The sequence below is a fragment of the Leuciscus leuciscus genome (genome assembly GCF_965113295.1).
Source record: "Leuciscus leuciscus genome assembly, chromosome: 16".
Classification (NCBI taxonomy): domain Eukaryota; kingdom Metazoa; phylum Chordata; class Actinopteri; order Cypriniformes; family Leuciscidae; genus Leuciscus; species Leuciscus leuciscus.
The window spans coordinates 40,020,705-40,037,089 of NC_138740.1; the positions used below are offsets into that span (position 1 = coordinate 40,020,705).

Sequence of the window (16,385 nt, forward strand, 5' to 3'; positions counted from 1 at the left end):
ACAGTCTCTGGGAAGAACATCAATTATTCCCTGTTTCTAACTCTATCAGAAAGAGAAACAGAGAGATCTTCTGTGTGAAACGACAGATGAAGCACATGATGGAGAAAGCGGAGAATAAAAGTGATTCTGTCATAAACTCATCATCATAATCACAGGCTGCTTTATGATATTAAAGCTGGAAGCGTCACAGAATTCACTGGAACTAAAGAGATCTTGATTCTGATCAAACCATTCAAACCTTCAGAATAATATCAAAACAGCAGAAGTCATATTTTATAGTGACGCACATTTGACATCTTTGTGTTTGACTTCAATAATGATTCCCTTCAAATTACAACTTGTTGATTTTCATATTCCCTGATGAACTGAAATCTGTAAGTGTTTTCATTTGTTGCTGTAAAACACATTTTCATCTGTAGCTTCTTTAACTCTGCTGTGATTCTGATGATCTCCTGTAGAGGGAGACACGAGACTGCAGGACAGGATCAAAGGGCAATCTGGAGCCGCTTTATTTTTATTTTCACTTTTACGTTCATTTAGTGCTTATACATACTGTGACAAAGTAACGTCCATACATCAGAAATACACAGATAATACAATCATGCAGTTACAGTGGTTAACAGCACATATTCATTAAGGCAGAAACAATGAACACATTAAAGATGATTACAGTATATTATCTTACAGTGTAGAAGATCTTGATGAGTGTGGAGTGAACAGGAGTGAACAGACCGATGATGATGATGATGATGATGATGATGATGATGATGATGATGCTGATGAAGATGTTCTTGAGATCATGATGAAGGGTTTGATGAGAATCTCTCCTCAGTTTTGACACCAGAATCAAACTTTACAGGCTCGTCTGGATCACAGGAGACTAGAAATATACATATTAGATTATCATCATATACATTGCTTTGAATTTATACATTTAATATGTTCTTAATCAATAACTTTTCTGTCAGTTAAACACAATCTGTAAATGTTTCATAACTGCAGAAAGTCAGTCTGATGTATTTGTCTGAATGTGACACTTTATAACAGGAGAGAAAACAACAGTAAATCTGACAGTAAAACTAAGGATTAAAGTTCAATAATGATCAAACACTCACAGTGTGGCTTTAGTTTCTCCATACTGCTCGATCTAACAAGTGTCTGTCCTCTTTCCTCTGGAGATTCTCTGGTTTGTGTCTCATTTGTGTCCTCCATTTTTCTCTCATTCTTCTTGTTTTCTGCTGATCTGTGATTTCTGCTGATTTTCTTTCTCCTCTTCATTTGAATCTGTTCAATCACACAGACAGAGTTTCATTAAAGCGATATAACATCATATCACGAGACATCAGATCAACTCCTGATCAACATCTGCATGAGCTCAGTGTTATTACAGCATCTCAGATTAACTCTACAATATTCACAATAATCAATGATGATGAGAAATGACAAATATAGAAATGTGAGTTTATGTGTGAGTCCTGATCATAAACATCTTTCTCTTCTCACCTCATGTTTGATCATATTTGATTCATCAGAACGACACTTTACAGCTCTGACTGGATCAACAGAGACTGTAAATGAAGAAAACAACCCGTTATCATCATAATTATAATACAGTGACTGAACTGATGATATAGACTCAGATCATCTAACGGAGAACATGCACTTAAAATATAGAATTTAAAACATTTGTGATAAAATAGCAGATAATCCAGTCATCATATGAAGATAAAGCTCCTCAGTAAAGATGAGAAATGAAATATGAAACATGTTTCTCGCCTGTGAGAAGAAGAGAGATGTAGAATAATCCAGAGTTTATTAAATCACACTGAATATATAAAGATAAAGTCCTTCTTCTGTAGTTTGTGATGATATATTCCTGTCATGCATTCATTTCTCTTGTGTTCAGATTCTGCACAAATCTGTTAGAAAAAAATACAGAAATAATATATATTTAAAGTGAAATTTCACATTTGTAAGTGATTTTTTTAAATACATATTTATCTTTCAGTTTCACTACAATACTTTGTACACTAACATCTCTGTTCATAATTAATATCTAAAAAATGCTCTTACAAAATGTTTAAAGATGAAAGTGTTTAATTACCTTGTGATGATCTGGACAGAGAGAAGCTCCAGTGTTACTGAGAGTCTGGGGAGCAGACCACCCACTCTATTGAAAAACCTGTACAAAGGATGTGGTTAAAACCTCCTCTGGCTCTGAGTTCTCACTGGTTTTGTTCTCTGTGTTTTTTTCACATTCCTCTTTTAATGCTTGTCTCACACATCAGTAGTGTAACAGATTCCCAGTGTAGAGATGGTAAACTGGTGTTATATGATGATATTGTCTTGATCTGGTAATAACTCTAGCTGCTGTATTTTGCACTATAACTGTAGTTTGTTGATTGATAATGATCAGGATAATCTAGTAATGCATTACAGTAATCCAGTCATGAACGCTTTATGAGCTTTTCTGCATCAGAAACATGTTCTGTATTTTGGTGTTTCTGAGGTGAATAACGCTGAAGGATCAGCCAGATCTTTAACTGTGCATGATGAAGAAACACACACTGATGCAGATTGTTTACAAGAGATTCTGTGGACAGGATTATGGACAATCAATAATATCATGTTATTTATGATTATCATCATTTATTATAAGAACATTACTGGTCATCCATATCTTTAACACACTCTGGCAACTTGGATAATATACAAATGTCATTTTGTCTGTAATATATATATGTAGGCCTAGTTGATTATTAATAAGCATAACAGTGGAAACTAATCTCATGTTTTCTAATAATTTTACAGACCCACATTTGACACACAATAACACTTTACACTCAAACACAAGCTCTTCTTTCTGCTCAGTCTTTATCAGCAGTCAATATTTACACATCATAGTTGTAAGTTGTAAGTTGTTACTGTATTATTCAGTTTCCTGTTATAGATTTATGTATCTTGTGACAAATAACATCTCTAGGGTTTACAGACTAAAGGAAGTGACCTGTGTATTCTGTAACTGTCTTGAAACCCTAACGTACAGGAATGAGTCAATGTGGTTGCAGTGCTTTTCCACAGAGCAGAGACATGACACATCTCAGTACCACAGGAACCTCTTTAGCATGACATGTAACCTGATAATACAAACATGAAAATAAGTCTTTGCTGCACAACAATTTTACATTTCATTGGAGTAATTGAACAAAGTTAAGGATTAAAGGAAGTCTATTAACTTTGAACACCAACTTTATTTTAACTTATCACACAGAATATTTCTCAGGCTTCATTGTCCCCAAACTGTTCTTAAATGTAAGGTTGTCATCTAGAGTTCAGCGCCACACACTCATTGACATCAGGCTGAGAAACACACTGATCCACAGTGGACTTTACAAACTCTCTGCGACCGCAGCAGAACATGAACATCAGGAACACCTGAAGGCCATGAGCCTCCTCTTTCTAAACATATTAAAGTCATGCAGAAAGATTAGAAATAAATATCACCAGTGAGTCTCAGTGAGTTTTGCTGGATAGTCAAGCGCTTCGTCTCTCAAAAACCCTCCTGGACAAACAGGTTTTCTCACACATTCTTCAGAGACTTTGTTTTCTGACCCATAAATGTCTTAGAAATCTCTGCAGTCCTGAATGCATTACACATTATTATTATTTTAATGCTTGGCCTCTGATTAGTCTCTCAGTCTTTTCTGCAGCGCATGAACAATAGTCTGATCAGAAACCTCTCAGATTTCATCAACAATATCTTCACTTGTGATCCGAAGATGAACGAATATCTTACAGGTTTGGAAGGACATGATGGAGAGTAATTACTGACAGAAACTTCATTAATGGGTGAACACACACTTTAAATAATCTGCAGTGTGAGATTAGACTGTAAGTTATACTCAGATCTGTTATTTTACTGTAAAAGATGATCTTGTGTGTGTCAGGAGAATAAAGGTCATGAGTGTAACAGACACTGAATGAGCCGTGGAGAAAATGAGTTCAGAAAGTGTTCAGGACAAACACACAACTGATCATTTTATGCTTTTTATTTATAATAGTGTGTTTGTATCTGGACTTTTATTGCCATGATTAATTCAGTCTTTAGTTTACTGTTACAGTAACTGTGTCAAATAAATGAAACACTTGATTTAAACAAAGAATCTTAAACGGGGAAAACAACATGACACACAATGCAGATAAAGACAGAAACAGCAGGAGTAAATGATGCAAACGTGTGTGTGTGTGTGTGTGTGTGTGTGTGTGTGTGTGTGTGTGTGTGTGTGTGTGTGTGTGTGTGTGTGTGTGTGTGTGTGTGTGTGTGTGTGTGTGTGTGTGTGTGTGTGTGTGTGTGTCAGAGGAGGATCATATTTAACATGAAAACACACAATACTGTCACAACCAGATGAACATGCAGTATTTCACTGATAACTGACATAAATATAATTATAGATTCAGAACAAAAAACTACACAACTATATGAAAATATAACAGCATTTACAGACTTATAATATTTACACTTATTCCAAAGCCTAATAAACGGACACAGTTTTCTTAGCCACACACACATCAAAGGCTCTGCGTTCACACTTGTTGTTTCAGTTCTCTGTGTTGCACATTGTTTTGGGTGTTTCTGAGGTGAATAACGCTGAAGGATCAGCCAGATCTTTAACTGGACATGATGAAGAAACACACACTGATGCAGATTGTTTACAAGAGATTCTGTGGACAGGATTATGGCCAATCAATAATATCATGTTATTTATGATTATCAGCATTTATTATAAGAACATTACTGGTCATCCATATCTTTAACACACTCTGGCAACTTGGATAATGTACAAATGTCATTTTGTCTGTAAGAAATATATAGTTGATTATTAATAAGCATAACAGTGGAAACTAACTCATGTTTTCTAATAATTTTACAGACCCACATTTGACACACAATAACACTTTACACTCAAACACAAGCTCTTCTTTCTGCTCAATCTTTATCAGCAGGAAATATTTACACATCATAGTTGTAAGTTGTTACTGTATTATTCAGTATCCTGTAATAGATTTATGTATCTTGTGACAAATAACATCTCTAGGGTTTACAGAGTGAAGGAGGTGTCATGACGTGTTCTGACATCCTGAAACTGACTTGAAACCCTAACGTACAGGAATGAGTCAATGTGGTTGCAGTGCTTTTCCACAGAGACATGACACACATCTCAGTGCCACAGGAACCTCTTTAGCATGATCATAGAACCTGATAATACAAACATGAAAATAAGTCTTTGCTGCACAACAATTTTACATTTTATAGGAGTAATTGAACAAACTTAAGGATTAAAGTAAGTCTATTAACTTTGAACACCAAAATTATTTTAACTTATCACACAGAATATTTCTCAGGCTTCATTGTTCCCAAACGACCTCTTCTGTTCTTAAATGTCAGGTTGTCATCTAGAGTTCAGCGCCACTGAACCACAGTGGACTTTACAAACTCTCTGCGACCGCAGCAGAACATGAACATCAGGAACACCTGAAGGTCACGAGCCTCCTCTCCTTCTAAACATATTAAAGTCATGCAGAAAGATTAGAAATAAATATCCACAGTGAGTTTTGCTGGATGGTCAAGCGAAAAATACTTTTTGTTGTCTCAAACCCTCCTGGATAAACAGGTTTTCTCACACATTCTTCAGAGACTTTGTTTTCTAACCCATAAATGTCTTAGAAATCTCTGCAGTCCTGAATGCATTACAAATTATTATTATTTTAATGCTTGGCCTCTGATTAGTCTCTGTCTTTTCTGCAGCGCATGAACAATAGTCTGATCAGAAACCTCTCAGATTTCATCAAAAATATCTTCACTTCTGATCTGAAGATGAACGAATATCTTACAGGATTGGAAGGACATGATGGAGAGTAATTACTGCCAGAAACTTCATTAATGGGTGAACACACACTTTAAATAATCTGCTGTGTGAGATTAGACTGTGAGTTATCCTCAGATCTGTTATTTTACTGTAAAAGATGATCTTGTGTGTGTCAGGAGAATAAAGGTCATGAGTGTAACCGGCACTGAATGAGCCGTGGAGAAAATGAGTTCAGAAAGTGTTCAGGACAAACACACAACTGATCATTTTATGCTTTTTATTTATAATAGTGTGTTTGTATCTCGACTTTTATTGCCATGATTAATTCAGTCTTTAGTTTACCGTTACAGTAAATGTGTCAAAGAAATGAAACACTTGATTTAGACAAAGAATCTTAAACGGGGAAAACAAAATGACACATAATGCAGATAAAGACAGAAAACAGCAGGAGTAAATGATGCAAACGTGTGTGTGTGTGTGTGTGTGTGTGTGTGTGTGTGTGTGTGTGTGTGTGTGTGTGTGTGTGTGTGTGTGTGTGTGTGTGTGTGTGTGTGTGTGTGTGTGTGTGTGTGTGTGTGTGTGTGTGTGTGTGTGTGTGTGTGTGTGTGTGTGTGTGTGTGTGTGTGTGTGTGTGTGTGTGTGTGTCAGAGAACCTCACATGAGGAGGATCATATTTAACATGGGAAACACAATACTGTCACAACAGATGAACATGCAGTATTTCACTGATAACTGACATCAATAGAATTTTAGATTCAGAAAGAAAGAACTACACAACTATATAAAAACATAACAGCATTTACAGACTTACACTATTTACACTTATTCCAAAGCCTAATAAACGGACACAGTTGATTCTCCCGCTGGTTTGTTCTCTGATGAAGATTGAAGGTCTGGAAACATTAGTTCATCATGTTCTGTTATGAATGAAGATGCTGTCCGGATCTCCAGAGTCCAGAAGAAACTTTATAAAGACACACATGCCGTGTTCATCATCATCTTCATCAATATACACTGAAATATAAATCAAATATTGATCATCTGATCATCAGAGCTGCAGTGTATGATCTCAGAAATGATGGGCAAACATGATCTTACATTAGTTTCAGGCGTCTTCACATCATTTATTCAGATATCATGATCTCAGCTCATGTTTGATCTTCTCTGATGATTCAGATCCACTCTTTACAGGAGTGTGTGGATCCACAGAAACTGTCCATGAAGAAACATAATATTATCTTCAGTTTAAAGAGGGACAGAACAAACACATACAACACTAAAACTGCACAAGATAATAATAATGATGATGATAAAGCTGATAATCTGTTGATGACAGGCAAATGAAGATTTACTTCTGATGAAACGAGACACTGACACTGTTTTCATCTTTAATACTGTAAAGCTGCTATAAAATAATAGTGACGTGTTCAGATGCTTTTCTTATGGTTTATTAAAAAAACTTGCAGTTTTCTCATTTTTGTTGTGTGTTTATAGTTATTGAGAGGAAAGCGCAGCACATATTCACATATTCATCTACACATCACTCTCAGCAGTCTGGATGTTGTGTACTGTACAAAAGGCCCTCAGTGAGTCAAGTATGTACTTTACTATAGTAAATTATGTCCACTAGGTGGCAGCCTACTCTCACTCATCGCTGTGTCTGGTGTTATTGGGTAACTTATTGGGTGTTATTGGTTTCTTTGCTGTTAATAGAAATCCAGCACAGTATTGATCTATGATATCCAGAATCAGAAAACAGGAATAAAGCGAGTGTTTGCTTTATAGGCCAAATCTGAGAAAATGGCATCATCTGGTAAAAAAATAGTAAAAATGTAAATTTTGAAGCCTTTGCCAACAGAATGAAAGCCTCTTAACAAAGATTGCATCATTTTATAGTTAAATGGCCCTGGGATTAAAAATTTGAGTTTTAATGTGTTTTTCAATGGGGACATTTTTGTCCTTAAAGGACCTTATTATGGATATTTGAAAATGACCTTTCATGTAGTGTGTAACACAGCTCTAAAGGTGAAATCATCATCGTCACTGATATTAATTCCCTTCACTGTTTACATGAAATCTGAAAGCATTATTACATTACACGACTGTTGGCATTCCAAAAATTTGCTTCATATGAAACATCATATCAAATATTGGATTTTAAATGATTAGGCATTAAAAGCATGGCAAGTGTTGTGGTAAATATGCATTTTTCAACAAATATCACTTTTAAACTACCAACAATGTGGTAAAAGCATGGTAAGTTTTGTGATTACTGTCTTTTTACTACACGTATCACAGTACAACTAAGGTTACTGTGGTAAAAGCATGGTAAGTGTTGATTTTACTGTGCTTCTACTGCAAATAGCACTTTGGAACTAATTGTACAAATTTGAACCTGATATGAATATGATTAACTGATTGAAGGTCTATAGCACGTCACGTTAGCCTAGAAATCTAGACGCACTCTAGCGGCAGCAACATGTATTTTGCAGCCAGGGCAGTCTAGCAACTCTCCATTGACTTTCGGAGCTGTAAAAACCTAAATTGGGTCAGGCCAATCACGTCGTGTATAGAGTAGGCGGGGCGGGCTTAACATATGACGACAGAGTTGCGATGGTTACCTGCCACTTGAAAACAAAGAAGAGCTGCTGCTGGAGAACAGTCTTTCGAATCGGCTTTGGCTGTCGGGAAAACGCTCTGGTTGGTTGAAGCGCTGTCCTATTGCGTGCCGAGGGAATTTGAAAGACAGCCGTTTATCCCGCCCCTTGGATTGAGCCGTGTCTATGGAGAGTTGCCAGACCTAACATCTTGATCTGGCTTGCCAGGCTAACATCACGTGACAGACAGTGTTTAATCACCGTAGTTTAGTAAGGTTTGACTGGAATATGCTCAATTTGCACTGCCGACTGTTTATTTACAGTACCGACTGTTTATATATACATTGCAATATCGTACCTTAACTGTAATATGCAATTACTTTCCACTGCACTTTCACTCGGATAGCTTCTGTCCAAACTTTATTTGCACTACTTTAAATCCATTGTTATACTGCTCATTAGCCTAACCTATACATATATCTATCTGTAAAATTCTGTTTATAGTAATAGCCATCTGTATATTATGCTCACATTCTGTTTATAGTAACAGCCATCTGTATATATATTCATAGTACATATCTATCTGTAAAATTCTGTTTATAGTAACAGCCATCTGTATATTATATTCAGTACATATCTATCTGTAAACATTCTGTTTATAGTAATAGCCATCTGTATATTATTATATTCAGTACATATCTAGCTGTAAACTCTGTTCACAGTAATAGTTATCTGTATATTATATTCATAGGACAATATATCTGTAAATTTTTGTTTATAATAGTATTCAACTCTATATTTATTCAGTACATATCCATGTTCTGCACTTATGGAACCACTGTATATCCTGCACTTGCTGCTATTGCACTTCTGGTTAGACCTAAACTGCATTTCGTTGCCTTGTACCTGTACTTGTGTAATGACAATAAAGTTGAATCTAATCTAATCTAATCTAAGGTGTCGAAAGAAAGCAATGAAACGGAAAGCCTCCGTTGATATGACAGATATAATGCAGTGACAGCAATTTGCAAGTGAAAACAACAGTCAGGAAAGTGAAACAGATTGATTGCGTACAATACACTGTCTGTATTATGTCATGATATATTGAGCAATCTACTGAGCTCTTAACCCTTTAATGATATGTTTGCTTATGCCAGTAACAGAGGGTAAAAAGGCGGGGCTTGATTTTACCATTTGAACCAATCATATTGATAGAAGGTGACGTGAGTTAAGTCATGAGCTAGTCACTTGATCTTATTTGTTGTGTCTGTCTTTATCCTATAAAACATGAGCTGAACATGAACTAATGTGATTAACATCGACAAACAGAAAAGACATTATAACAAACATTATTAGGACAGCGTATTTACGACTACTTACCAACATCCGGCACAGGTGAACTGATGCCAAATATCTCGATGTGTTGGGAATGAGACATCAGCACGATTTCCTACTGATAAATTTCGCGTCTGTTGTTGACGCCACAGGTTTCCCATTGAAAGCAGAGTTCCCAGTTCATCATAGAGTGACGCCGAGGAGGCTTTGGCGTCTTGATTGTGACGCCGGGACGCTTGACCACGCTTCAGTTTTTACATTTACATTTATTCATTTAGCTGACACTTTTATCCAAAGCGACTTACAATTGCTATATATGTCAGAGGTCGCACGCCTCTGGAGCAACTAGGGGTTAAGTGTCTTGCTCAGGGACACATTGGTGTCTCACAGTGGATTCGAACCCGGGTCTCTCACACCAAAGGCATGTGTCTTATCCATTGCGCCACACCACCCCCAGTTTTTGACGTCTTGGGAGTGAGAATGGGTTGGCTTTCTTCATTCATGGCCTTCAGTTTGACCAACAGGATCCTAACATGAGTTTACTGTATTAATTACTGTAAGTGGTTGGCCGACACTTTTAATCAAAGCAGCTCTTGATGTTGGAGTTGCTGATGCCGTAATCTACTGTTTAACCTAAGATGAGATTGAGAGTCCAACCGGTGCTGTGGTTTATAAAATAATGAACTATTATTATTGCTTCATTAAAGTTCATTTTTCCATTTGTTCCAGGTCCAGTTTCTGTCCATAAGCAGTTTATATTTCATCTGTCAATGTCTCTCAGTGAATGACTCTCTCCAGCTTCATCATGAGAGACTGAAGAAAATAAAGATAAAGTGGAAATATTATAGAGCATGTAAGAAGACATTTAATATACAAATTAATCTTTATAAAAAAAAGTCTGTGATATTAAAATACACACAGTCTGGTCTTCTTTGCTCCAGACTGTCCTGCCGATGAAATCTCATGGATCTATTAACTGATTCTTCAGATTGTGAGCTTTTCTCTTTGTTCTCCTGATTTGTGTTGTTCTGTTGTTTCTGAATCTTCAGATTCGGTTCGTCACACATCATCTCCAGTCCAGAGGGTCCATTAAACCTAAACAATGAAACATGAAAAAATCTTTATTTATTATTATTAAATTGCTGTCATAAGATGGTCTAAATGTTAACACATAAAAAGATAAATCATGTTTAGCACAAGCCGTCAGTCGAGTGTCAGTAGATGTGTGTTCTGAGACTGGGGCAAGTTGTCACACGTTTAACTCAGTGATGTCATCATGTTTTAATGTTTCTCTCTCTTGTCCACATGTGTAATTATCCTGTAGTTAGTGAAGCTCAACACATGTTCACATGCTGTAATTTCTAATATATTCTGACTTTGGTAATATCTGTTCAAGAGAATACAGTAGTTCAGTTCAGAGTGAAGTTTGACATCAGTTAATGATTGTTGAGCAATACAGGTTTACATTTCAGTTTCACTTTAATCAGAGGTGTCAAAAGTATTCACATTCATTACTCAGGTAGAAGTATAGATACTAGGGTTTAAAAAGACTTCTGTAGAAGTAGAAGTATCAACTCAAGCTTTTTACTCAAGTAAAAGTATATTATTAATTATTGCAAAACTACTTAAAGTATAAAAGTAAAGTAAGGAAAAAAATCTCTCTCTCTCTCTCTCTCTCTCTCTCTCTCTCTCTCTCTCTCTCTCTCTCTCTCTCTCTCTCTCTCTCTCTCTCTCTCTCTCTCTCTCTCTCTCTCTCTCTATCTATCTATCTATCTATCAATATTTGACGCGATTTGCCTCCATTTGTCCCTCGCTTACCAGACGCGATTTGCCCCGATTTCTCCCTCGCTTACCGCATCTAGGGCTACGTTCACACTGCAGGCTGAAATTACCCAATTCCAATTTTTTTGCCCCTATGCGACCTGTATCTGATCTTTTCATGACAGTCTGAACGACACAGATCTGATCTTTTGAAATGCGACCCAGGCCACTTGGGTATGTGGTCCAAAATCCGATACGTATCCGATCTTTTGAAATGCGACTTCAGTCTGAACGGCCAGGTCGCATGTATCCGACCCGCACGTCATTGATATGCGATAAACGTCATAAGTCTGCGTTGAAGTAGTCGTCGGTTTGAAAACGGACTGCATATTCGTCGAGCTGAGGTAAATCTGCCGAACGGGTCGACCTCGACGAGCCCGTTAATTAAAAAAATAAATAAAAGCCCTCGGCCACCATCATTATATATCCAATGTGAATAAGAGTAGACTAACGTTATGTTAACTTATTTGTGCTGATATTAGATAGGTCAGCGGCTGCTGTCTGGCTCTTGTGTTACGGTCGCTGCGCGCACTCTTGTGTTGTGTGTGTGTGTGTGTGAGTGAATCACAGTTAGTTGAAGTTTAGCTACTTCCGCAAACAACAAGTGACGTCGTTGACCGTTGAGTACACTTTTGCGCATGCGGGTCACTTCTGGGTCATTTCAGGTTCACACAGGACATCACAAAAGGTCGCATTTAATTGGAAATGTGAACGGCCTTGAAAAAAAAAAAAATCGGAATTGAGCATTAAGCCCTGCAGTGTGAACGCAGCCTAGGTTTCCTTCGGAGGACTTTTGGCGCTGCGTACAAACAAATGTGACTACAGCCTCTCACAAGTTAGAAAGACACCACAACGCCAATCAGTTTAGCGATGTGTATTCAGGAGGCGGGAGTCAGGTCTAAACCGTTTGTGTAATTGGCCAATTATTATTTTTTTTTTTTTTTTTTACGACGACAAGCCGAAATTAAATAGGAGTAACGAGGCTATTTTTAAAATGTAAGGAGTAGAAAGTACAGATAATTGCGTCAAAATGTAAGGAGTAGAAGTAAAAAGTCGTCTGAAAAATAATTACTCCAGTAAAGTATAGATACCCCAAATTTCTACTTAAGTAAGGTAACAAAGTATTTGTACTTCGTTACTTGACACCTCTGACTATAATAGAGACATTAATATCTAAATGTTTACAAAACAATTAAAGATAAAGTGTTTTAGTTACCTTGTGATGAGCAGAAGAGAGGACACATCCAGTGCAGATCTGAGAGATCAGACCGCTCAGAAAGCTTTTATACAGTGAAAGTTAAACTCCTCCTCTGGACCAGAGGAGGAGTTTATTACCAGAGACTCTGGTAATACTACAGACAAATACAGGGTCAGTTTCAGTTTCATACACTCGTCACAGTCATATTCACTCCACCTCAATATGTCCTGTTTTAGAACTGACTTCACAGAATCTCACAGTGAAATGAGTTTGTCACCATATCTCATGAGATCACAACTTTTGAATTCCAGGAAATGCTGAATACCTAAAGACAGTCTTTACTGAACAACACCACATTAAACCAACAAGGCACTCACAACAACAACAAATAAATCTCTATATTTCTCCTCTGCTCTTGCTTGTCTCCTAATCTAGCGTTCTAATGAACTTGATATTGTATACTATAATTATTGTGGCTTTGTGGCAAATTACTTGTGATATTCCTTGTTTGTAAGTGGATAAAAGCATCTGCTAAATTAAATCGTTTAACAGTAACAATAAACTCCTCTTTTAAGATATAATCAGATGCAGCAACAGGATTTCGAGTCCCATTTGCTTATAGAGTCAATAATGTGACACGAACTGTGAAGTCATTTTATTCCATATGATTTCATAGTTCAGATCATTATCATGTCAGGAATCTCACATTCAGTTATCAACTCCAAATCAAAATATAATAATATTGAATGTAATTTTGCTTATAAATGTCAAAATTTGTGGTATTCAGATCTGATTAAATAAAACAAAATCAATAATGTTGAAAATGTTGCAGTGCAGGAGTTTAGATTCAGTCTTAATTTAACACACCTGATCTAAAGCTCATCAAGTGCTTTATGGCTTATTAGAAAACGACAGCTGAGTTTAACAATCCTGATTAGCGGCAGTGATGTTCTGAAATGAGGAGGCAAAATAGATTATAGATAAAATGTAAATTCATGTCCCAGTTATTCCTATACTTAATGTTGTCTGGTTTGACAAACATTTACTTTACATTACATAAAAATAACCAAATAAAATATAATTTAGAATTTTTACATTAAGAATGCAATTAATGTTCCAGCTGCTAAACCATCTCTGCTGTGTTTGTGCTTTTTTTGGGATTATTATACAATTTAATACACGCATTATACCTTGGCCATTGGATTCCGTTGTTGTCGAGTATCGAGAGAACAACCAGCGCTTTTTTTTCAGTTGTTTAAGCTAATAAGGTTCAGCGTATTTGGCCTGCTGTCTGCAGTGGAGGGGCTCGAAGAAGCAGCTTCAACTCAAGCTTAGATCTTATAAACCCCCCAGTGGGACTACTAATGCTTGGATGAGGAGTATGGTAACGAGATGCCTAAATTATGTAGGTGGAGTTGGGGAGGTGGAGGGACACCAGAACAGTGGATGCTAGAGCGAGGTGATCGAGCGGCTGCTAATATGCTCCGGCAGTTAATTGAATGATTAGATGGGTTAATTCCTCCCCAAATTACGATGTGAACTTCACTAAGCAATTTTGAAAAGGTGGGTTTTCAACTGTTTCTTAAAAGAGCTTAATGTGGGAGCACTGCGAACAATCAGAAGAAACGCATTCCAGAACCTCGCGGCGGCACAAGAGAACGCTCTCTGTCCCATAGTTTTTAATCAGCAGGGACTGATGAAGGAGAAGAGAATCAGTAGAGCGAAGAGGACGAGACGGCATATAAGGGGTTACTAAATCAAACAGAAAGAAGACAGCTTTATAAGTTAAAGCGTTTTAAATTCAATACGTGATTGGACTGGAAGCCAGTGCAGAGCACAAAGGACACCCCTGATGTGCTGACGTGAGGCTGTGAGAGTAAGAGCTCCTGCTGCCGAATTCTGAATGTATTGCAATTGTTTAATAGACTTTACTGGTAGACCGATGTAAAGTGAATTTCATTAATCAATTTTTGATCTGCTAAATGCATGGATGAGCCTTTCCGCATCAGATGTGAAAGGAAAAGGCTAATCCTTGTAATATTTCTGAAATGCCGATTTTGTAACACTCTTAAAGTAAGCCTCAAGTGTCAAGTGAACGTCAAATATCACACCAAGGTTAAGAGCTTATAAAGACGGCAGTAGAGAGTAGATCTGTTATCAACAACAGAGCTGTTGCTGGTGTGCCAATAAGAAGAAACTCAGTCTTAGAACTATTTCACTAGTTCACACTCACAAATAAGTCAGATAGAATAAATGCGTATTTGGCGTGCTGTCCGAGGAGAGGGCTCCGGGCTCGGTATTCGGCCCGAACCCAGAGTACTCCCCCCGTATTCCTGGCTGTGGAAGAACAAGCCAAGGGTGAGGAGTCGGGGTGGTGGAGGGATGTTGAAAACTGTCAAGGAAGTTAGGTGAGTTGACAGAGTGAATATATATATGCTTTCTCTCATGCTGATAGGGTAGACATGGTAATTGTTTGATGAGATGATTGATAGATTGGTTGATTGATTGATTATTTCATTCAATTTTAAGAAGTTATGATACATCCATTATGTATTGTCCTGCAAACATTCAGAAAGGTTTGCAGAACTAACTGTAACATCAGACTTTGAGGTGGACATGTTTGTTTAAAACGAACATGATGATGAATATTTTGCAGGTTAGATGAATATCTGCTGCTTTCTAAAAAGAGAAATCACACTCTCAGAACTATAACACACACACAAAGATCAACAGCATCAGATTTCTGCATCAGTTCTACACAGTTTTAAGTCTCTGTATTTGATGTGTGTGTGTTTCTCTCCTCTTCTACGACTCACTGAAACACCAGAATGAATATCAGCAACATGAGAAACTGTGGGAATAAAAACATAAGCATCTGATTATAGCATTCATGTAGCTCAAACAGCAGAAAGTAATGGATTCACATGCATGAATCGATTCATGAATCTTTGAATGAAAGCATCTGTCCAGTCGTGGATATAAATCTACACACACACTGCAGAATCTGCTAAATGTGAATATTTTTAACAAAACAAATAAGAATAAGCACAACAGACTTGAACTGAATTTAAAATAATAACAGATGTTTACATATAGTTCACCAGACAAAACAATAGGTTATATCTAAACTATATCTTAAACCATAACTGCAAGTGTAAATGATGCTTTTCCTATAATATAATTCATTTTGCACATTCAGACACTGGAGTAGATGAAACACTGTTGATGATGAAATATACATAAGAGTTTGATCTTAAACATCATAAATACTCACAGTTTGGTTTGCCGCTATTAATGCTGTTGTGTCTGAACATCAGCGTCTTTTTCTGTTTTGGTTCATTCGAATCTTCAACACGTTTTGCGCTAAACAATATTTTGTTGGGAATGATAGGCTATGTAGATTTTACTATGATAAAAAGGTTATTTTATGAGAGAATGCAAAGAAGGCAATGTCGCGACAGGTAGGATCCATTTGCGACATTACCATAGTATTTAATAGAAATATTGAGTGATATTGTATATGGTCTAAAGAAAGTATAAAATACAGATGTTTTATTTCTTTGACTT

General features: G+C 36.8%; 1 protein-coding gene and 1 long non-coding RNA gene across 2 annotated transcripts; both read right to left on the reverse strand.

The window, feature by feature from the left end:
* Positions 1 to 762: 762 nt before the first annotated feature.
* Positions 763 to 16,147, reverse strand: LOC309477004 (uncharacterized protein). The gene is made up of 4 exons (XM_082140161.1): positions 16,093 to 16,147; positions 1,504 to 1,568; positions 1,116 to 1,284; positions 763 to 880 (listed from the first exon to the last, which is right to left on the reverse strand). Exons 1-4 carry the CDS (start codon positions 16,130 to 16,132, stop codon positions 798 to 800), a joined length of 357 nt encoding a protein of 118 aa, XP_081996287.1. The 5' UTR covers positions 16,133 to 16,147; the 3' UTR covers positions 763 to 797.
* Positions 6,126 to 12,866, reverse strand: LOC309477050. The gene is made up of 5 exons (XR_014198502.1): positions 12,837 to 12,866; positions 10,719 to 10,894; positions 9,845 to 10,612; positions 6,966 to 7,079; positions 6,126 to 6,881 (listed from the first exon to the last, which is right to left on the reverse strand). It is a non-coding gene; the product is annotated as an uncharacterized lncRNA (long non-coding RNA).
* Positions 16,148 to 16,385: the final 238 nt, after the last annotated feature.